Source organism: Pongo abelii, chromosome 5 (assembly GCF_028885655.2).
Source record: "Pongo abelii isolate AG06213 chromosome 5, NHGRI_mPonAbe1-v2.0_pri, whole genome shotgun sequence".
Taxonomy (NCBI): domain Eukaryota; kingdom Metazoa; phylum Chordata; class Mammalia; order Primates; family Hominidae; genus Pongo; species Pongo abelii.
The window spans coordinates 122,671,882-122,696,129 of NC_071990.2; the positions used below are offsets into that span (position 1 = coordinate 122,671,882).

Here is a 24,248-nt window from a genome sequence, read left to right on the forward strand (position 1 = left end):
AGAGACAGGGTTTCACCATGTTGGCTAGGCTGGTCTTGAACTCCTGAACTCAAGTGATTCACCTGCCTTGGCCTCTCAAAGTGCTGGGATTTACAGGCATGAGCCACCATGCCCAGCCTCCCCTATAAGTCTTTTAATTAGGTTATTTTTCTTGCTAATTACAGGCCAACATCACTTGGATTTAAGGAATCAATGTTCTAATAGTGGAGGTGGAAAAATGAGTAATTCTGAAATAAACACTTTGGAAAGGAAGACACACCTAAGTGACTCTAGAATAAGTGTTGAAGGAGAGTCATGTCACTAAAAGAAAGAGAAATGGAAATATGAGCATTGAAATAACTGAAATAACTGACCTTTAAGATCCCTTCCAACTCTGAGATTGTAAAATTCTATGGAGAGACCAAAGTTAAGCAGCTCCTCTTTTCCTTTCTCACACAAAAGAGTTCCCTCCTCTTAAGACATAGATCTCAGGCTACTGCAGCTAAGACATTATAAATTTTACCCTATTATTAAGACTAAAAATGACTTTTAGGATTCTACATCAAGTCTTACCTTTAAGACTATAAACTAGCTATAATTTGAGTCTCTTTGGATTGTTTTTTAGGAGGCCACAAGTAAATCTCTTTAGTAAATAGTAACAATTAACTGTGCATGTCATTCAACAAGCATTTATTTAATCTACCTAATGAGCTGCTGAAGGGTAATACAGTATTACAAGAGTCACTGGACTTCGGAGAGGAACTACAATGACCCAATTTTAACTTGAAAAAATGTTTTAAATTGATACAGATAAAGCAATAATTACAGGCAAACGTGTAGCTTTAAATGCTTCTATTAAAAAAGAAAAAAGAGCTGCAAATTAATGAGCTAGTATTCAGTACAATAAGGTTAAAGGTTTCCCACATAGAAAAAATAAAGAGCAGAAATTGATAAAACAAAAAATAATATATGTGTCTATATAACGAGGAGAAAAAGCCAAAAGTTGGTTCTTTGAAAAGGCTAATAAACTTCTAGCATAACAGATGAAGAGCAAAAGTGGGAAGATACAAATAAAAACAAAAGGGAACATGACTACAGATACTGGAAATACTAAAAAGATAACAGGATATTCACGAAAACCTTTTTATAAATAAGTTTGAAAATCTAGATGAAATGGCCAAATTCCCAGAATATGATCCTAGCAAAAACTTACTCAGTAATTTACAGATGATTTACAGATGATTTTACAACTCCATGTAAAATAAAAACCAGAAATGAAATCCCAAACATAATGCTTTATGTGGATGTGTGTAAGGTAAATTATTACATGAGCTTACAAAACATTAATCACCCAACCTATATTTGAAAAAGTTATAATTTTTCTGTACTCCACTGTTTAATAAATCTGTAGCTAACCAGTAAAAGCTAGTCTCTGGTAGCTCCAAAATAAATAACGTTATCATCTAATAACAGGTATTAGCAGTGAATTTAATGAGAAATAAGAAAATCATGGAAATACAAAAGAAAAAGAAACCGTATGTATAATCGTAAATACTAAAGAAATTAGAAACTCCATATTAATGAAGATTCCTTTCACACTTTTTAAAACTCAATTGAGAAGGTAGTGAAAACTGTAAATACTCCCCCTATAAAACTGCAAGTAAACACAAACTTGTACATAGAATTTCAAAGAACTCAAAAATACCCTGATGCACATATGTGATATTGATAGGAGTTCCAGATAAGTAGAACTTCAGGGTACCCCAGGGTATCCAAGAGTCAGTAAAGGTAGTATAACTAGAAAAATTTCCAATGTCATCTCTGTCAGATGAAAATGAAATGCAAACACTGGGTTAAAACACTAGTAATAATAATGAATGGAGGCACCTGGAGGTAGACTTGTAAATTCAGAGGCTTAACTGAAATTATATGAACCAAAAGAAAAACGTAAGTCTCTAAAGATCTTCAAGATCTACCTCAAATGGCAACTCTCTCATTAAACTTCTTTCCCCTACTGCTCCCACACGCAGAGCACGCTGACCCCCCTTCTCTGTCTCTTATATTTCTGACATGTATCACAGACATTTAGTTACGTGGCTTACTCCTCTAGACAAACTTAACTATTCCAGAGGAAACTAATGATCTCACTTCGGTATTCCCTTTGCAGTGCTCAGAGTGAGTAATTTGTGCGGCCGCTGAAAATATCAGCAAAGGAACAAAGGTCGTTGGAACGCATTGCTTTTAAGTACTGTATAGTGACAGGAATCCCTTGAAATCGTGGAAGTATTCTTTCAAAGAGCATGAATAATTTATAATTAATATTACTGCGCTGCCCGGGTGAGGCGCGGGGGAATGGATTATTAGGATATGCTGGTTGTGGCAGTAAAAATATAGAGGCGGCAGCCGGGCGCGGTGGCCTACGCCTGTAATCCCAGCACTTTGGGAGGCCGAGACGGGCGGATCACTTGAGGTCGGGAGTTCGAGACCAGCCTGGCCCACATGGTGAAACACCGTCTATACAAAAATTAGCCGGCCGCGGTGGCGGGCACCTGCAATCCCAGCTACTTGGGAGGCTGAGGCTGGAGAATCGCTTGAACCTGGGAGGCGGAGGTTGTAGTGAGCGGAGATCGAGCCATTGCACTGCGGCCTGGGCGACAGAGCGAGACTCCCCCTCAAAAATATATAGAGAAAGAGGCGACAGAAGCTTTAGGAAATAAGAATAAATGTTAAATAAATTCGACGTTTTGGCAAATAAGAGAAAAAGTAAACCTCCAAATTGGGCACTATTTTAAAAACAATAAATAAATTAACACTGTTGACCCTTCTCTGGACCTTCTCTGGATCAATGGTTTGTAGGCTTAAGACATCAAAAGCAATTTTACTTGTGAAAATTTTCATCAGTTTCCTCCAGATGTAAAAGAATCTCTTCGGCACACTCCAGAGAAGGGGCACCCGTGATTTTCTCCTTCACGCTCTGGAACAACTGCCTCAGCATCGCCTGCAGCATCGCCTGGTCCTCGCTGGAGAAATTGGCCATCCTGTTGGAATCAAACGCCCACTCTCATTACTCCAGGTCCGAGAAAAGCCGCGCACTGCGCACGCGCAGCCCCACCCAGCCCCGGCTACGGGCGGCGTCGTTCCCAGGGAGACCGCGGCGAGCGCCTGTGCTGGGGCCCTCAGCTGCCAGCGCGTCATTTCGGAAAACGAGTCACCTTACTTTGGGGAAGCAGGGGTCCGCGAGGTCTCGCCTGTGGTACTCGTAGTTGCTAGCCTTCAGTACCAGCAGACCTCAGGCTCTCCCGACTAACAACAAAAGAGACATCAGGAATGGTCTGATGGGAGGACCCGACGACGGAACGTCACGATGCGCGTGACGTCAGCTCGCTGATGTGGCTTCCTTGGTGGGAGGGAGTGCAACCAGGTGACCTGGGGGCGCCCAGAAAAATGTTCGAGTTGAGCCACTCTCCCTCGCCGCCGCGTTGTAGGTGGGAGGGAAGAGGGTACGAAGAGAAAGTGATCAATAAAAGAAAGATAGTAGAAGTGAAACTGAAAGTAGCCTGACAAGCCTCAATTGAAGAGTGAATGGTATTGAAAAGTTGTAGTGTTGTTTTCCTCTAACGGCTAACACCTGTTGAGCTCGTACGCCTTACCAAACACTTTCCTTACCAAGCACCTTGCTAGGAGCTATGAAGACTCCCTCATTGAGTAACAGAGAGAAAAATAAGTTAACGATTACAATACAGTGCAATTAAATGTCATGCTAGAAAAAAAAATGTGCCAAGTCGGTGGTGCTGTGGAAACCCAGAATTAGTTTCAACCCAGTAGAGGAGTTGAGGAAAGAAGCAAAGAGAGCAAACTGGACATGCAAAGAACAGGGGCCTCAGAGTGTAGGATATACTGGCATTTGAGGTAATCGGGTTAGAAAGAGGAGGTGAGGAAGCTAAAGAAGTAAATTGGTCACATCTGGAAGGGTCTAATCTTTTGGCACGTTAAGGGATTCGAGATTTTTCTGCAAGTAATAGGATGCAATGGGATTCCAGAGAGACACCATGTGATGGTATCATATATAAAGATCGTTCTGCAGGAAGCTGCAGTGGATATTCATGGTCCCTCATCCAGTTTCCAGTCTAGATCAATTCCCCAGACCATGGTTATGTCCAGGCTATAAGGAACCGTCCCACTGATGAGTGGTTCAATGTCAATGAATTCTCCTTTATCCAGCCTTATATTTTACTCACCTAGTATCAGGTACACATCACATATTAGCCAGGATTAACGTCCTCTTTGATGTTTACGCTATTATTTTCTGAAGCAAAAGTATGATACACCTTTGCCAGCTCTAGCGGCATGTAACTCCATGAAATGTCTGCTAATTGTCTTGTCTAACTACTGCATTAAGGGAAAAAAATATTAGCAGAGTAGGCATATTTGCAACTTTATTTGTGGGTGAGGCTTAAAACCCAATATGTATATGTACAAGTATGTGTGTGCACATACATAGAGTTATCAGCAATGTGACAGCTGCATATTCAAATTAACAGATGGTTATATTAACTCAGACACGAAGACTGAGATAGCCATTAGTGATGTGATTTTCTGAAATATTGCTATTATTGGTAAAATTCAGAACAAAATTCTTGGTTTACATGGCTTTTGCATTCCTGAAAAATTCAGTGTGTTAAAACTGTGCCAAATATTCCATTTATGTTTATATAATATTCATATTTATAATATTTATATTTCTAATTCCATGTTTATAAGTATTATATCTATATACATGGATTAGATTCTATTTATAAGTATTATATCTATTTATATACATGGAATTAGATCCTAGACTCATATACTTATCAAGAGTGTTTTTTCTGCATGAAATACCCAGAAAGACCATTGAAACCACTGAGAGTCATGTAAGAACCAAAACAATCCTTTTGTGTACGTGACTGTCCTGGGTGTATTTTAAGGTGTTTGAGTATCCCTGTCTCACACTACAGATGCTAGTAAGTGCCCTGAAGCCACTGTGATGACAAAATGTCCCCACATATTTCAAAAAGCCTTCTACGGGAGAATAGAACTGGACAGATTAAGAACTACTGTTCTAAATATTATACCTTAGGAAGAAGGAAAATAAACTTAGAATACCTAAGATACAAGAAGGAAAGAGGGCAAAAAACAGAGGAGGGATGCTTTAAGGTAAAATTCAATAAATATTGTCTTCATAAAATAATGATTATAAAATATTCTAATTTGTGAAGATTAAAAATACGTAGTACTAAAATACTAGAAACAATAATTAGAAAGTAGGAAATAGAATAAGTTGAAATGTTCTGCAATCTTTGTATTTTTGTGGTTTTTTTCTTTTTTTTAGAGATGGGGTTTCACTATGTTGCTCATCCTGGACTCAAATTCCTGGGCTCAAATGATCCCCCAACTTCAGACTCCCAAGTAGCTAGGACTGCAGATATGTACCACTGCACCCAGCATCTTGTGTTTTTCTAAAGGGAGTTTAAGATATTAAACTTGACTGAGTCAGCATGGTAAAATTTCAAATGTAACCACTTGAAAATTAGAAATAGAGAAATTTTAATTTAAAAATAGAAAAATTAAATAAGGAGAGAAAACAATGAATACATTTTTTAAAAAAGCATTAGAAAAGTAGGAAAAATAAAAATGTACAAAGAAACATTATAGAAAAAGCCCCAAACACTGATAAATTTAAATGAACTCAACACTCCACTTAAAAGCCAGAACAGCCAGATTGGATTTTAAAATGACCAACTGTATGCTATTTATTAGAATCCTAAAAACCTAGAAAACTAAGAATTTAAAAGACAGGAAAATATAAAATAGGTGAATATTATCCAAAATAAAGCTGTTGAAGCTATACTCATATCAGCAAAAATAAACTTAAAGATGTTAGGGATACAGAGTGTCACACCATAATTTTTAAAAGTAGTTTAATTCAACAGGAAGATACAAAAATGTTGAACTTTTAATATTTTGAGAATTTTTAATAAGTAAACAAAGTTCTTAATCTCTCCAAAAGTTTTTAATATTTTCCAGAGAATATTTCTGCACATGTTCTTATATATCCTTAAATAAGATACACTCAATCTAGGAAGCTGAATTCCTAAGACATCCGTGGGACTGCTCTGAAGCACCATCTCAGCTTCAGAGCTCCTCATATGATTGGCTGGAGACTTTTTTGCAAGAGCATTACAGCTGAACTTCTCCTTATACCTAATTCTTCCTCCCAGACTCTTCCCAGACATTGTTCCCAAGAGTACACCCCAGTAAGTCTACTGCATATGAATCTCTGAGTTTGAGTCTATTTCCAGGGGAATGCTATTGGCTATGGAATCTGATTCAGTCAATCAGATATTATCCCATTATCCAACGCATGGTGTTCTTACAATAATAACATAAGTTTCTGATCATGTCATAGGCTGCCAGGTCTTCCTTATGTCTGTTCTGTACACAGTGGACTCTTGTCAAAGAACTAATTTTTGTCCCAAAGAGATATGGCCACAGTAGTAGTGTCAATGATCTAAATTTTTTTATGTATTTTCTTTACTTTTTTGAAAAGGCTGTGAGCATAGTAAGTATTTCATACTTATGGATTTGCAGTGAGATAACACATGTAAAATACTAGCAAAGGCCTTGAATTTTGTAAAAGTGTTCAATAACTATTGAATATTATTATCATCGTTGCCCATTTCTACAACTTTGAATTGGTTATTTTCATAGAACTTAGCCAGCCAGATGCAACTTTTATAAACTAATAAGAGAGTAAAGTATTTCAAATCTTCCAAGTTTTGAAATTGGCTTTTTCTTCTCTAGGTAACAAATCAGAATGAAATTAGAGAGCTATAAACCTCTAACATCTCTACTTAAAGACTTTTTATTTTTGGGATCTCCCATTTTAAAAAGACTTTTGTTTTTTCCCAGGGAGATATTTGATTGGAAAACCAAACACTTACAGATGAAAAATTTCTTCAAAAGTCTGACATAGAGTTTGGCCATTACCCAAAATATAGTTCTTGGCTTTGAAAGTTTGCTTGCATGTCTGGAGAAATAATTTGAATTGGTATAAATAACTATGTTTCCTTATTTACAGGAAACATAACATTCCTTGTTTACAGGGATCACTTACTGATCCCTCCTAAATTATTGGCCTAAGCAATTTTCCAAATAAGCCTCTTGAGCTAATGTGCTAGCCTAATCCTGCTTTTAGTATGATGCCAGCAAGACAAGAATCTCACTGCTCTGAAAGCAAGGCTAAAATATATTCACTCTCATGTTTCCAGCATTGAATCCAACTTTGAAGATATTTGTTATGTGGTCTACAAAGTTCTGTACATCAGGTGTAACTGAACCTTGCTTCTTAAGACTTGATTTTAATACACTTTCCCCCTCCTTTGGTTTTATTAATTTGAGACCATATTCAGTCAAATTCAATCTACTCTCATGTCTAAACAAGTCTCTAAACTACATATGCATTGTGTGTGCATGTGAATTTCTTCTTTCACTTTAAGAAAAAATATAATATAAAAAATATATTTGTTCCTTAAAAGAGTTATAAGATGAATTAATTTATCACAAACAATTTTAGTAATAGAATTTTCAATAAAAATAGGATTTGTCTTGAATTCATTACTAAATAAAAACTTGAATAATTAGCCACTTACACGTATATAGTTACATCTTTAGGAAAGAACATTAAAATGTCTTATGTGCTGGGAAATTTTCCATATTGCTCTAAGAAAAGAAAAGAACACAAAGTTGGAGAAAATTATTTTCATGCCAACATTCCTATGCATAAATCATAGAATTCAAATGTTTTCATTAACTGTTTAGTAATTTGTTGCAAAAAAAAGTAATAATTCGGTGTTGAAAACAGAATTTACTACAAAGAAAATAACTGTTTAAAGAATACATATTAACAATTATATATATATATAAATACACACACATACATTTTCCTTCTTTCCATTACAAAACATTTTAAAAACTTTACGAAAGTATAGAGAATAAGACGATGAACCTCTCAGATTCAAAAATGTTCAATATCTTGCCAATCTTATGTCAACTATTACCCCCCGCCCCATTTGTTCTAAATACATTAAACCTCAAACATCTCATCATTTGATCTATAAACACCTTGGCCTGCATCTTTCATAGATCAGGTCTATTCCCCACATAACCACTATATATATGATTTTCCTTCACTATTAACTAAATTCATAAGACTCCCTTTATAGCATCAAATATAAGTTAACATCCAAATTTCCCTAATTGTCCAGAAATGTGTTTTCACAGTTGGTTTATTTCAATCAGGAGCCAAACAAGTTCGCGTTTCATTTCATTGAGTCTGTTTCAGCCTTTTCTTCCTCCTGGCTTGCTGGAGCAGTCAGGTCATTGACTCTGCATCGCCCCATGCCCTGGATTTGCAGACTGTGTCCTTGTGGTGTCATTTAACATGCTCCTCTAACCTTGAATTCCCTGTGGATTGCAGTTAAGACTAGAGAACTGCTGGCTTCACGGAGGTACAATCTGCGCAGTCATGGGGGGCCCTGCACTCAGAAAGGCTCTGTGCTAGGCTTAATGCTTGGCCAGGTCTGCCTTGAATCTTAATACTATTTACCTTTGAACTTGTGTTTTGGAAGGACTGCACAGCAGGAGCACAAAGCAGAGGAGAGGAGTTGATGATGCTGTGAGCGCAATATTCCAGTGCCCCTAGGATGCGCAGGTTAGCGGAACTCCAGGCCAGTAACAGGTCATCGTGTATGTCTATAACTGAGTCTGCAGGGAGGCCACACTTACCATGTGAGGTCTTGCTTCAAACGCAGAAAGAAGGCAATGACCTTGTGAATAACACCACAGACTAATGACCCCAATCATACCTTTTCCTACTTATTTTATTTCCTATATTAATCAGGCACTTATGCCAAAAATAATGGCATGGAAAGATAGGAAAAGACAGGAAAAGCCATAGTTCCTTTCTTTCAGTTCTTCCTTACTCACCAATAAGCTGAAGGCAGCGTCAAGAAGGCAGTATCATTGCCACTATCAGGAAGTGAAATAAAAATCCTTGACTTAGTTTTGCACAGCATTTCTACTGTTCTGATAAGAACAAAATGTATATGCATGTATGAGCTGCAAAATATGAATTGTGTAATTTCAGTGTTTCTGCATAGGAATATAATACTCATATTTGTATTTAAAATTAACATTGCACAATATGAAGATGAACAGTAAAATTCAGCTAAAAATTTAGAATTAAAATTTTCTTTACTCAGAATGACCTTAAATAGCAAATAACAATGGCAAATTATTAGAACAAAGGGAAAGAAACGGTTTTGTGTTTAAGTACCATTTAGAGTAGTTTTTCCTGTTTTGTGAACAAGGGACTCCATGTTTTCATTTTTCAATACCTCCCCCCGACCCTTCACAAATGAAGTTGCCGGCCCTAGCTCCAAAATTTGTGAGTGTGGGGTAAATCTCTGCATGCACCTGCACAGAGCCCAGGCTCCCCTCCTCACTCACACTTGTGGTCATTGTCCGTTTCTTTGTCTCTGGGTCCCAGCAGACCAGGAACACAGACCAGTCAGCCTGCTCAGTTCTCCGCTGTGCTTCCTGTGCTCAACACAGTCTGTGCATGGAGAAGACTTCTAAGTGCCTAGGAATAAGTGAGTGAATGGAGACAGGGGCCTCACAGGCATCCTGGAGAGGGAGGATGAGATGTGGACTAGGATAGTAATGGGTGGTGGTGATAAAGAAGGGAGGATGAAGGCAAGATTCTCTTTTTTTTTTTTTTTTTGTGATGGAGTCTCACTCTGTCACCCAGGCTGGAGTGCAATGGCACGATCTCGGCTCGCTGCAACCTCTGACACCTGGGTTCAAGCAATTCTCCAGCCTCTGCCACCTGAGTAACTAGGACTACAGGCACCTGCCACCGCGCCCAGCTAATTTTTGTAGTTTTAGTAGAGACGGGGCTTCACCATCTTGGCCAGGCTGGTCTCAAACTCCTGACCTCATGATCCACTCACCTCAGCCTCCCAAAGTGCTGGGATTACAGGCCTGAGCCACCAGGCCCAGCCTAAGGCAGGGTTCTGATCTACAAGGCACTGAAGGCCTGCATAAGGCTAAGATGGATGTGTATGTGAAGGAGAGGCAGGGAAACTGGGTTCTGGCTTTCTGGTTTGGGCAACTGGGTAGATGGAGTGTCTTTACCTGAGATATTGCCCGAAAAGGGGGTCCGGTTTTTGAGAGGAGACTTTGTCTTACAAAATTTGTAAATTTTGTTTACCTGACTGTTACTTGAGGGCATGTTATCAGCCTACAGAAAGAAGTCTTTTTGTATAAGAATTATGGATGAGCTATTTCAAGTCTTTTTGTGCTTTATTTTGTTTTTTGTTTTGTTTTGAGACAGAGTCTTGCTCTGTCACCCAGGCTGGAGTGAAGTGGAGCCATCTTGGCTTACTGCAACCGCCACCTCCCAGGTTCAAGCAATTCTTCTTCCTTAGCCTCCTGAGTAGCTGGGATTACAGGCATGTGCCACCACACCTGGCTAATTTTTGTATTTTTCGTAGAGATGGGGTTTTACCATGTTGGACAGGCTGGTCTCGAACTCCTGACCTCAAGTGATCTGCCCGCCTTAGCCTCCCAAAGTGCTGGGATTACAGGTGTGAGCCACCGCACCCGGCTTGGCTATTCCAAGTCTTATTCCTATAAATATATTATATATGCTACCTCATTAAACTAATTAATAGTTGTTAATAGAGTAACATACGTTTTCAGACTTGGGCTCAAATTTCATAGCTCACTTAGATCTTAGAAAAAACAGGCAGAGAGTGGGGGGCAACCAAAAATATAGTAGCTTCAGAAAGGTAGCCGTTTATTTACGTCTCGTGTGTGGATCCAGATCTAGTCAGTCCCAATCTGGTAGAGTGGCTTTGCCATCATCAACAAGGATTTTTCATCTTTGGATCCAGGAGGGCTTCTCCAATTCTCACCACTACATCTGCTTCTTAGCAAGTGGAAAAGATAAGCAGGCAAAGGCACAACCAAAAAGTGACATACACTACTTCTGTTTAATCTCATTGGCCAGGACATACTTACATGAACACATGTAGCTGCAGAGGCTAAAAAGTGGAGTCTGTGCTTGAATAATAAAACTAGGATCTTCAGTGACTCAGAGAAGAAAGGCAGAATGGATATTGGTAGATAGCCGGCAGTCTCTGCCATATATACCTATGGTAATATTCTGGCTTTCCCCAAATTGTACACATTATTATTTACTGGCTAGATCAGATATTATTCAGTTCAGGAAGCAGAAACCAGTCTAGATATTTTAAGAAGTACACGGGCCGGGCATGGTGGCTCATGCCTGTAATCCCAGCACTTTGAGAGACCGAGGCAAGCAGACCACAAGGTCAGGAGATCGAGACCATCCTGGCTAACATGGTGAAACCCTGTCTCTACTAAAAATACAAAAAAAAAAAAAATTAGCCAGGTGTGGTGGTGGGCGCCTGTAGTCCCAGCTACTCGGGAGGCTGAGGCAGGAGAATGGTGTGAACCTGGGAGGTAGAGCTTGCAGTGAGCCGAGATCCCGCCACTGTACTCCAGCCTGGGAGACAGAGCGAGACTCCATCTCAGAAAAAAAAAAAAAAAAAGGGGAAGAAGTACAGGGATTTAAAAGTTTATAAAATTGCCAGAAAGACCAAAGAAGCAGGCTCTAAACTGAGCCTCAAGAAATTATTCCCAGAGCACTACAGAACTGAGCCTCTAGTAGCAATACTACTTCTGTGCTACTGTAGAACTACGAAATTTATGAATAAATAGCAATAGTCAAATTCAGGGATAGGAGATTTGGGTCTGGAAGCCTCTGTGATCAGCACAAATCCCCATCAAATCCCATAGAGCTGCTTATTGGGTACTGAAATATGGCCACCATCTCCACTGAAATTGCTTCCCAACACATAGGAAGCTGGAGATAAGTGTATGGAAGGATGCTACAGAAAATGTCACATTTCCATGACCATGTTTGCCAGCATATACAGAACCAAGAAAAGGCATAAAACTTCTGCCTTCTCAATTGTGTAAGTGTGCTTAATTTGCAGAACCAAATTCACACGGAACACTAGCTGCAAAGAAGTCTGAAAACGTCATTGATAGTGCCACAGCCTTTACAGGACAAGAAATCACAGTAGATGAAGGGTGGATTTGAAGATGAGATGGCCAATCTACCATTCCCATGGTAGATAGCAACATATATTCTAGAAAATAGATTGATTGTCCTTGGACACAGCTAAGTCAAAACTCAATTAAAACTCTCACAGATGGATGACTGGCTGAATTTTATTTTACTCATTCAACTAGCCAGATTCTGCTTATGAGTCCTAAGTTTTCATCTTTGACATTGATCTCTTATCATCTTACATACCTGTAATTACCCACTTAAAATATATATATTTTATATCCACATGCCAAACTCACCATTGCCAGCTACTGGTGATCATTTCTAAGATCAATGTTATCTCCACTATTCCTAAACCTCTTCCCACCATCCACACTTTATCTACCAGTTCCCAAAGTAAAAGCAGCTCTGAAGTCATTTTTCATTGTTTCTTCTACTTCAACTCCCAAATCCAACCTATCACCAAGTGCTATTGATTCTGCTTCCTAATCTCTCTCCAATCTGTATCTGTCTTCTAATCCTACTGCCACTGTTTATATTATATATATATATATAATACTATATTACATACATATTAGGATATACTAAACAAATAGTAAGTTATATCATTTGTGGATTCTTCATAATATTTCATTGTTTTTATTTCATTCTGGTGGCCAGTATATAATTTCACATTGATAGGCATGTTAATTTTTTAATAGCTTTTGTGGTACAAGTGGTTTTTGGTTACATAGATGAATTGTATAGTGGTGAAGTCATATCGATAGACTTGTGTATAACCAAGAAATGTTAAACTCATGAAACAAAAATAAGGCCAGCCAGTTCTTCTGTAAAAATACAATTCTTTCAATACAAACATTTCTTTCAAGAAACATATAATCCTATGAGAAAAAATAATAAAATTCAAAACCAAAAAATGCATACATAAATTAGTATACAGCACTATTTATAGTTTTATATTGCCAGTAATAATGAAGAGCTATTACATATTTCTTCACTTTTTTTGCATCTTTAAAGTGTTTCATTTGATAAGTTTTGACATATGTATATACATGTGAAACTAACGCTCAATGAAGATAATGAATATACCCATCACCCCAAAAGTTTCCTGGAACCGTATTGTAATCTGTACTTCCCATTCCTCCCCACTCTTCCTTCGCTGTCCCTTGTCAGCCACTCATCTGCTTTGTGTCACTATAGATCAGTTTGCATTTTCTAGTATTATATGTAAGTGGAACATATAATATGTACTATTTGTCTTTCTTCTTTCATTCAGCATAATTATTTTGAGATTCATCCATGTTGTGTGTATATCAATAGTTCTTTCTTATGTATGGTTTAGTAGTATTCCACTGTATTGATATGCCACAAACTGTTCATCCATTGACTTTTAATGAACATTTGGGTCATTTACACACTTGGCTATTAAAACTATTACATTTTTCTGAGACAATTTTTCATGTACTAAATACTACTGAATTAACTTAAACAACATTTAATTAGTGTGTTTATAGAGTATAACTGAAAGTTCAAACCATAATAGTTATAAAGCAGTATCAGTTCATGCCCAACTTGACACTAGTAATAAATTTCAAGATTCGTACCTTACCTGACTAGCACAAGTATTAGTGTTCAGATGAGAAATAGGTTTAAGGAAGCTTTGTGTAGTTAATACTCAAAAACAAATGGTTATCTAGATTACTGGAGGCCAAGATTGTACATTATATCAGAAGAATAAGACTTTATCCTGCAGATAATAGCACCATTGAAAATTTTTTAGCAAAGACAATGTGGTTGATAATCTTTTCTACTGTTCAGGGTTCTACCCCATCACAAGTTTTGGGAGAATATCCAATTACGCCTTTCATTTCTGAAGCCACATTAGGAAGATTCCCCTTCTGCCAATCCCAGGCCAGCAGATACAGGCAAGTAATATAGCCTGAGTCAATCAGCTCCTACCACATGGAACTTTGTTAATAATCCAAGGGTTTATTATCTCGCTACAGTAATGGGAAAAGCTTGCTATCTTCCCTTCTTACTGCTCCCGATCATATGTTACTACAGGCGTTTTTCTTAACCACAAAAAGCACACATATCACCCCAATCAAATGGCAAAAAGTAAATGGAATAGACAATGGGAAAGAAAGTATAAGATTAACACAATGATTATCAATCATTTAACACATAAGTATGGTAAACATTGCCACTGCCCTTCTAATTTATAAAAGCCATCTCACCTTAAGATTATACAAATTTTGGCCAGGCTTGGTGGCTCACACCTGTAATCCCAGTACTTTGAGAGGCCACGGTGGTAGATCATGAGGTCAGGAGTTCAAAACCAGCCTGGCCAACATGGTGAAACCCCGTCTCTACTAAAAATACAAAAATTATCCCGGTGTGGTGGCACGCACCTGTAGTACCAGCTACTTGGGAGGCTGAGGCAGGAGAATTGCCTGAACCCAGGAGGTGGAGGTTGCAGTGAGCTGAGATTGCACTACCGCACTCCATCCTGGGCGACAGAGCAAGACTCCGTCTCAGAAAAAAAAAAAAAGAAGAAGATTATACAAATTTCAGTACCCACAATTTTTTATTTTCCTAAGCTAGTTTTATAGCACTATTTCTGGGGAGAATTCTTATTGATATATGAAAGTTTTTATTAAAATTCGATTGCCCACATAATATATTAAAAGGCAAAATAAATACAAGTAGCCATGCAACTAATTTTTAATTCACTGTGAATTTCTAATAAGATTGCTAACCCTTAAAATTACTTTTCTTTAGGATATTTTTAAATGTAAAGAATTGCCAATAATGATAAAATAGAGAAATAAATTAACTCATAAAACTTCTCTGAAATATTAAAAATTCAAATTAGTCATAGAACCAAATATTAAACTGAAAAAAATTTAAATGTTGTATAATAACAAATAATGGACATATGAAGAAATCTTCAGCGATACTGGTAATCAAAAATCTCAAGCTAGATCTATAAAATTAGAAGTTTTAGAGCATATATGTATTTAGGGTTAAATGATATGGAATAAAATTATTACTGTTTTACAGTGCTGTTAGAAATGCAAATAAGCAAAATCTTCCTGGAAAGGAAACTGGCAATATGTATCGAGAATTTTTGATTCAGTAATTCTATTTCTAGGAATCTACTTCAAGGATCAGATATGCAGTTGATGATTAATTATAAAGATGTTTACAGACAGGTTATTTGTAACACTAAAAAATTGGAAACCTACATATTTCATAATAGGTTGAAGGTTAAATAAATTTGGTTCAGCCATATGCTGTTAATGTCAGCCACTAAAAAAAAAAGTTTCCTATGAATATTTAACAACAGGGAAAATATTCACAACATCGTAAGTAAAAAAGCTTGAACCTAAAATTACATACCTTCATTGAATATATATTTATTGAATGTCATACTGTGCAATTTTATACATTATACAATTATGTGTAATGCATTGCATACCAAACAATACACACATGTGTGTATATATATGTGATGTGTGTGTATATCATAATTATAAGTGGAAATTTCTTTGCCCACAATTGTGGTATTATTATAGATAATGCTGGATCCAACAAAATCTTAGTATGGGGATCATGTAAGTGCATTAAATCCTCATGCATTATGAAGAAAGCCAACAGATTATATCTAAAGTAGACAGGTTGGTAAATAATGGCATAGTTGCATTATAATGAATTAATAAGAAAACTACCAAGACAATTAAAAATGAAACATTTGAGTATGGTTGCCTATGAGAAGTTGAAACTCCCAGGCAACCACAGCAAGAGAAGCAGTGAAGCAGAGGCACTTCCTTTTGCTATAAGCCCAACACACTATTTTATTTTATTAATGTATATTTGTACTTTCATTTTATAAAGAGAATGAACTTTTAGAAGTTGGTAAAAGAAGCCCATAAAATAATTCCTCTTTCCCACTCAAGGTCAAAAACCGAGAGATAGATACAGGAATCAGATAACTGGAGATAAAGTATCAACTTTATTAAAAGTTTAATTGAAGGAAGTGACTTAGGTATGTGGCATGACAATCTTGCTAATATTTCACCACTACTTAGCCTTTACCCACCTAGTCACTTGTATAGCTATAAAATAGTAGGCCACCCCTATAAAGGGAGGCAGAGAGCAGAACAGAATCCATGCTTTCTGTATGTAGGCTAGATTTAAAAATCAAAAGGAAAACAAAGTTGAAACAAACATATTGTTTCTTCTTCCAGGGTCACTGATCGTCTCTATAAAATCACTAACCATCTATTACTCAAACACATGCAGTAAAAGACATCTGCTGTGTATTAGGTACTTTGCTATGTGCTATGGTAAGCCCAATGAACAATAAAATAGGTAAGACTGCTGTCCCTACGAACTCACAGTCTGGTAAGGGAGACATGTTAACATATAAGGGAGACATGTATACAAACAATTCAACAACATTCTGCATATAATTTTAAGTTCTAAGAATCTTTGTTTTGGGAGATCTTTCAGTTCATCAATTATCTTTTCATATAAAGATAGGAGTTTTGTTGATTTCCATTAACCTTGGTATATAATACGTAACATCATCTCAGTGAAGTTGTAATAGTCTAATTTAAATTATTCAGCTGTGCTATATTTAGCCCTTTGCCACTTGCAACATGTTTTTCAGGCCAGTTTTTCCATACATGGATTTAAAATAGCCTTTGTGTTTTGTAATATTTAATATTTTAGTGGCAGTTTTCAAATTTATTCATATATTTTTCTAAACAATAAAATTGATTATATTCTTTGATTTCCCAGGTACTTTTCCTGTAGATACTAACCGTGAATATTAGAATAACCCATTTTAAAGACAGCAGAGCACTAAAAAAATTTGAATTGGAAGAAGTAATCTATGTAATAGAATTTGGCGACTTGAGTTTTCTATCTGTAAAAGCTAAGTAATCTTTTTTCCAATACAGGTACAAAAACAATGCTACTATAACCCAATAATGCTCACAACATTCTGGTAGATTACAAAATTATAGTAAAATGTCAAAAGTATTGTTAGACTACCATCAATAAGCACTGAGTAGTTTTTAAAACCTTCTTTTATCATTTGAAGAAGGTTATTTGCTATTAAGTAAGGTCAGCCATATAATATACATTTGTTATAACCAGAAACACCCTATAAAAACATTTTACTGGATTCTTATGATATAAAAATGATTTGGCCTGTCAAATGTGACAGCTTGAACAAATGCATTTATTTCTGTTCCATTCAAAAACACCACTAAAATGATAAATACAAAAGACATAAACTCACAAGGACAAACAGAATGTTAGAAATCACAGAGAATTTGGTTTGTTCAAGTGTGGAGACTGCAGGTTAGGGTTTACCTACTCAGACATAAGCTGATGAATCTGGAAAGAATTTTTCAAAGTTGTGACAAGGATTTAGCTTGACATCTCACCTCATCCTATTCAAGGAAGCATATTTTAGAAAGAATACTTACAGTACGTGTATGTAAGGATTTGCCTTAAGTCAAGCCATAACATACAAGAAGACAGAGTTGGGTGGAGGTCTTATGTGTATTCTGAGTGTAGGCAGGCTTCTTTTTTACATGAAGAAACAACCAAAGGAGATTATGCATCCTCCGAGTATGGGTAAAAATATATCCTAAAGTCAGGCCTTATCAGACATAGGCGGATATACTCAGAGGAAAAGTATTTGGTAAGGAATATAGGCATAGGTTTAATGAAATGTCAAGGCAAACTAACCTGAAAGAGAAATGTTATTTGTTTGGGAAGAGAGAAATAAATTGGAAGACATAGCTCACCAAACGTAGGCAGCTTGTACCCTACAGGAACTTAGTGATCCATGACTTTAAAATACCAGGCCTGCCATAATGACTCCCATGCTTTTATCTCCAGCCCCTAACGTTGCACCTGCACTGTACACTCCTATATGCAACTGTCAACTGGATATTTCCATTTGCATAGATAATAGGACTTTTATCATTTAACATTTCTAAATTGAGCTTTGGAATATGTGCTATCTCTTCTTCCTTCTGGAGTCTTCCCCATCTTAGTAAATGCCCTACCTCCATTTCCAGTTACTCAGGCTAAAACACTGAAATCATTCTTGACTCCTCTCTTTCAGTCATGCATCATATCCAAGCTATCAGGAAATCCTGCCAGTTCCACTGTCAAGCATATCCAGAATCTGTCCATTTGTTATCACATCCAATGATCCACATTCCAGTCAAGCTACCATCTCACTTTCTGATTTCATCTCCATCTAATCTTCCTCCTGCCTCCTCCAAGCCCTTCTGATCCGCAGAGACTTCCCTGCTATTCCTAAACACATTAAGCATTTTCTTACCTCAAAGCCTTTGATGTTTTGATTTCCTCTGACTGGAATGCTCTTCTCTTTAGGTATTCATATGGCTTATTCACTCACTTCCTTTAGATTTCTGCCCAAATATCAGTAACATAAAGAGAGATCTTTACTGATCACCTAATATTAAAAAATAAATAGCAAAACATCTTTTCCTGATCCTTTATCACAAAGTTCTCTATAATCTGATTATTTTCTGAACAGTTAAAGAATCAAGCAAGAACTTTTCAACTCTCTGGTGAAAATTTCAATACTGATTTTTTACCTCACTTTGGTACTTACATGCCTTATTGGAAACTTAAAGTTTAACATCTTACCACATTTTTTAAAGTTATGCTTTTCTCATTAGATATTAGCTCCATCAAAGTAGCTAATCAGTTTTCATCAGTTTATTGCCAGCATCCATAATATTGCCTGGTACATACCTTTCTAGGGTATTTGTTGAATGAAAGAAAACAGAAGAGAGGTGAAGGAATTACCTGGATGACAGTAAAAGGAAAGATCTGAATAGCAGACCTAGAAAGCAGTCATAATGGAATAGAGGGTAAAATAGTTCTGGAATTTTTTCTACAAAATAAAAATGGAAATGATTGATCAACTGAAACATTTGGCCATATTGTGATGACTTGCTTGCAATTATCTTGGAGAGTTTGGAGAGAAGTAGTGATAGGATTATAGAAAAACAAAGCCAATAACAACAATACAACAAGGCAAATGTTGCTGCTAGGAAAACAAAACATTGTACAGAAAAGTAACTATAATTGTAGCATACTATGTCGCTCACCATTGAGCAGTATTTCCATATCACAAAAATAAAAGCAATGAATATGACTTATTAAAAATCATGATGTAACTATATAAGCAGAATGAAGAGGGAACATATGTGTTATAGTACTACATCTTTATCTTCTATATTAGAAAGTCAATATATGCTTGAAATTGAAAAAAATCAAGAAATACCAGTATATATGTAGTATTTAAAAATACATAGGTGGCCAGGCATGGTGGCTCATGCCTATAATCCCAACACTTTGGGAGGCTGAGGTGGGAGGATAGCTTGAGTCCAGGAGTCAGCCTGGGCAACATAATGAGACTCAAGTCTCTAACAATATATATTTTTAAATTTTATATATACATATATATATTTTTAAAATAAAATAAAAATACAGAGGCAAATGAAAGAAGAAAAAAATTAAGTATTGTAATTGCCTACCTCTAATTAAAATTACATTCCATGGGTGGGGAGAGGTAAGGCTGAGGATTAGGTCTTGTTGATTAGAAACCTCGCACTGTTTGCTTTTTTAAACTATATGCATATATTACTTTTAAAAATAAAAATTATACTTAAATACATTTTTTTGTATTATGAAGTGACAACAAGTAACGATATGAAAGGATAACGTAAAATTCAAATTCTCTGTAGGACCAAAATCTACACAATGTTTATCAAAGAGGAAACCCTCAAAGCACTTTCAATGAAATTCAATGCCAAGTAGAGTTCAGAATTTCTTTTGTCAAAGCTGTATTTAGTGTCTTTTCTTTTATAATAATCTTTCTTTTACTTTTCTTCATCTTTGTACCTTCAAAAATTGTATTCCTAACCAACAAATTGTTTAGTGTTGCCTGTTTTTGACTTTGTATAAATGAATCCCTATTTATACAAATGAGGGTCTTCCATGACTTGCTCCATTTGCTCATATATATTGATACATTTGTGCGATTCATCCAAGACAATATGTAGCAGCCTTTACTTCTGTTTTGCCACTGTACACTATTCAAATATTTGCCTATACCAAAATTTTTGTTCAATTCACTTTTGGTTGACATGAGTTGTTTACATATTTTTGCCATTACAAACAAAACTACTAGATCACATAGGATTGGAATTGCTTCTTGTATATTCATTTTAAATCCAGTAACATTATTTTTTCTTAATTCTACTTATAAACTTTTTACTATTCTATGTCTATTCATATCTTCTGCAAATAATGACAATTTTTTTCCCCCAGTCCTTTATTTTCCTGTCTTACTGTGCTGGACCTCTACTATACATTGAGCCTGAGGGTTGGATTGTAATTCATATTCTCAGCTATGTTAGCTATGTGTTTTCACCCTTCCCAGGACAGCAATTATGCCCAAGAATGTTGAGTATCCTTGTTTCCTTGGGGAGTAAAGGGAGGAGGGAAGGTTTGATTTTGGCTCACCCTTACATAGCCATTCCTTACATAGCCATTTGACATCCCACTTTTATGGGGGAGGAATGTCCTCCTATTAGACTCCTTATCTTAGATACATGCCTTGAATTTGTTTCTTGTTCCAATACCCTGTGAGGCCATCAAGAAATGCGGTTAGGAAGGAAGCCAGTTCCATTTCTCCACTTACCTTTCTGAGTTCCTGACTTCGCTTAGATAACAGACCTAAGATTTTCTTAGTTTACTGTCAGTTCATTGATACATTTAAGAAAATATTATTAAATATATTTTACCAGAAATGTTCTCTTGTTTTTATCAGAGAATTAATGTAGGCACCTAGCCTGCCATGTGGTCAGAAATGGGCAAATGAATTTTAGAACTAAAAAAGAAAACAAAAAAACAGACTAAGTTTCTGATTCTTCAGACAAGGTGCAATAACTAGTTTACATGTGCTCTTTGAAGTAAGGCCAGTTTTCTAAGCGATTTTGAAATCCTTTTTCAATGACAATGCTAAGGTTCTTTTGTTTATTTTTGTTTTGGTTGTTGTTGTTTTGTTTTGTTGTTTGCCTCTTCCAACAAAAGCCATGTACTATGTATTCCACAACAGAAGGGAGGAAAAGAAACAGTGCATTGATTGCACCCTGAGGTCATTTTTTTTTTCTAATGAAAACACATTATTCCAGAAAAAATATCTCCATGCCAACACATGTTAAACCAGTGAGTTGCACATCAAGTTTTGAAAAAAAAACCCTACACAAAGTTCTTCACAATTGGTTGACATTTCTTAAAAATAACAGTAATGTTTCAGCATTCCTCAGAGATCACATTATTCTTTTATAGTCCATTCGAGTTACTTCTCCTGCGTGCCACATCAAAAACCAATAATGTCTTCAGAATTATTGCAGATAAACAGAGTTAACATTACTCAAACAAATAATGTTAATCTTAAAAATTTTTGCTGTTTTTTTTAGAACAAAAAAGGGCATTCATAAAATTTTATGTCTGATTTAATTTGTTTACTCTGTGGGTGTGGCCCTTCGTTATTTCTTTGTGTTGCTATTCAGTTTAACATTTGCAGAACAAAATGACAGGAATTTTGAGTCCCATTTTATTGCATGGATTGCTACTAAAATTATGAGACTTGACTCATATTCAAAGGAGAAAATCAGTCACTAAAATAAGTAGTATTAATGAGATTTTTAACTGTAAAATAAATTGCTAAAAGATAATTTATTGTTTGAAATTCAACAATATCTGTCAGCTTTCAGAAGCAAGACTCCTTTTTTTATCCATAATACCTAGAACTAACTGTGGCATATGGGAGAAGCTAAATACTCACGAAATGAGTAATAATATTAAGGGATATTAAATTAGTAGGTTTTCACACTGCTAAAGAACTGTCTGAGACTGGGTAATTTAAAAAGGAAAGAGGTTGAATTGACTCACAGTTCCACATGGCTAGGGAGGCCTCAGAAAACTTACAATCATGGTGGAAGGTGAAGGGGAAGCAAGCTTGGACCTTTTCACACGGCAGCAGGGAGAGAAGAGCAAGCAGGGGAAATGCCAGATGCCTATAAAACTATCAGATCTCGTGAGAATTCACTCACTATCACAAGAACAGCATGGGGGAAACCACCCCCAACCCTGCCCCATAGAATCGTCTCCCACTGGGTCCCTCCCTTGATGTGTGAGGATTATAGGGATTACAATCCAAGATGAGATTTGGGTGGAGACACAGTCAAACCATATCAGATATGAAATAGAATTCTTCATTTGTATCAGAAAGGGAATTACAGAGAGAAGAGAAGCTTTGGGGTCCCACATATCTGGGGTTGCATTTCAGCAATATTGCTTATTAACTCCTTGGCACTAACAAGTGAGCATCAGATTCCTAATCTGCAAAAGGAGAGTCAAATGCCTAACTCACAGGGTTGTTGTGGGTATTAAATGAGATGGCGCATAAGTAGTTAGCATAGTGTCTGGCAAAGAATGGTTATTCAGTAACAGCTATTTTGCTCCACTCCCCACCCACTTTTTCAAACATGATTTTAAAATGATCTCTTTTACTACTGACATTGAATATGTTGCCTATATCTGATTTCCATTATGGTACCTTTTCTTCTTATGACAGCACTCCTTTCATAGTCCATCAAATCTTCTTTAGTTTCTAGCCAAGTGGTAAAATATTTTTATTAAAAGTGCTCACTTCAGCAGCGTATATACTAAAATTGGAATGATATGGAGAAGAGTAGCATGGCTCTTGCACAAGGAAGTCATGCAAGTTTGTGAAGTATTCCATTTTAAAAAATAGAAAAGTAATAAAAATAAATAAAAAGAAGGAGAAAGGTGTACAGGACTCCCATTTTATTCACTAATTTCATCACCGATCATGGCATCTTCAGTGAACATGCATTTGAACATAAATGGAATTCATACTGATCCTGGTCATAATTACATTCTTTATCACTTTAATGGTCATTGGTAATGACAGTATTGAGGTGTGGGGCTTTTTTTTTTGAGACAGGGTCTCAACGCTGTTGCCCAGGCTACAGTGCAATGGTATGATTACAGCTCACTACAGCCTTGACTCCCAGGCTCAAGCGATCCTCCCACCTTAGTCTCCCAAATAGCTAGGACCACGGGCATTCACCACCGACTCAGCTAATTTTTTATTTTTTGAAGAAATGGGATCTCACTATGCTACCCAGGCTGGCCTTGAACTCCTGAGCTCAAGTGATCCTCCTGCCGGCTTCCCCAAGTGCTAGGATTATAGGCATGAGCCACTGCACCTGGCCAGTCGGGGGCGTTTAATTCACCAAAATTTCATTTGAAATTTTGTGATTTAAAGGTTTATCTTCGCTAATTCAGAACAATATAAAAATATACAGACCAATAACATGGAAAGTAATTTGAAATTTAACAAACTGAGAATGTAGGACATTCATTAATAGCCATTAATAACATCATAAGATAGCAATTCATGAATGAAATAAAGGAAAAAATATATTCATATTCATTCTTTATAATTTGATCTATATAAAATGCCAAAAGCCCTAATAATACATGGATATAAAATATTCTTTTTGCCCTGTGTTGAGAGAATACTGCTATATTCAGCTGTGTTGCTTGTCTTTTCTCATGAAAATATGGATATATTTTTAAGAAAACCAAAAAGCCTTGTTATATTTGCTTGTTATCTATTGCTGCATAAAACATTATTCCAAAGCCTAGCATTTAAAACAAAATTTATTATCTCATAGTTTTTGTGGGTCAAGATCCAGACATGACTAAGCTAGGTATCTCTCCCCGAAGGTCACTCATAAAGCTACCAACAATGTGTTGGCTGGGGCTGAAAAATAAAGGACATTCAGAGAACAAGAAAGTATTCTTAGAAATTAGAAACACAGTTGTCAAATTAAAAAAATATGCTAAGTAGAACTTCTAAATGTTAATGTTGAGACTATTTCTTATTAATTATAACAAAATTATGAAA

At 36.4% G+C, this 24,248-nt stretch overlaps 1 protein-coding gene and 1 non-coding gene across 7 annotated transcripts in view; one reads left to right on the top strand and one right to left on the bottom strand.

The window, feature by feature from the left end:
* Positions 1–3,737, bottom strand: part of TBC1D32 (TBC1 domain family member 32) — a 261,800-nt gene extending 258,063 nt beyond the window's left edge. For 5 of the 6 annotated variants that reach the window (XM_054558089.2, XM_024248559.3, XM_063724970.1 and 2 more), the window contains exons 1-2: positions 3,197–3,737; positions 2,862–3,017 (exon numbers count right to left, since the gene is read on the bottom strand). In XM_054558089.2, coding sequence (XP_054414064.2) covers positions 2,862–3,016 — 155 coding nt within the window. In that variant the 5' untranslated portion in view covers position 3,017; positions 3,197–3,737. Of the gene's footprint in view, positions 1–2,861; positions 3,018–3,191 lie in introns of all 6 variants that reach the window. The other variant, XM_054558087.2, reaches the window with a different exon arrangement.
* Positions 3,738–22,953: 19,216 nt separating this feature from the next.
* LOC112133990 (U6 spliceosomal RNA) lies at positions 22,954–23,060 on the top strand. Its single transcript, XR_002915585.2, has one exon. It is a non-coding gene; the product is annotated as a U6 spliceosomal RNA (small nuclear RNA).
* Positions 23,061–24,248: the final 1,188 nt, after the last annotated feature.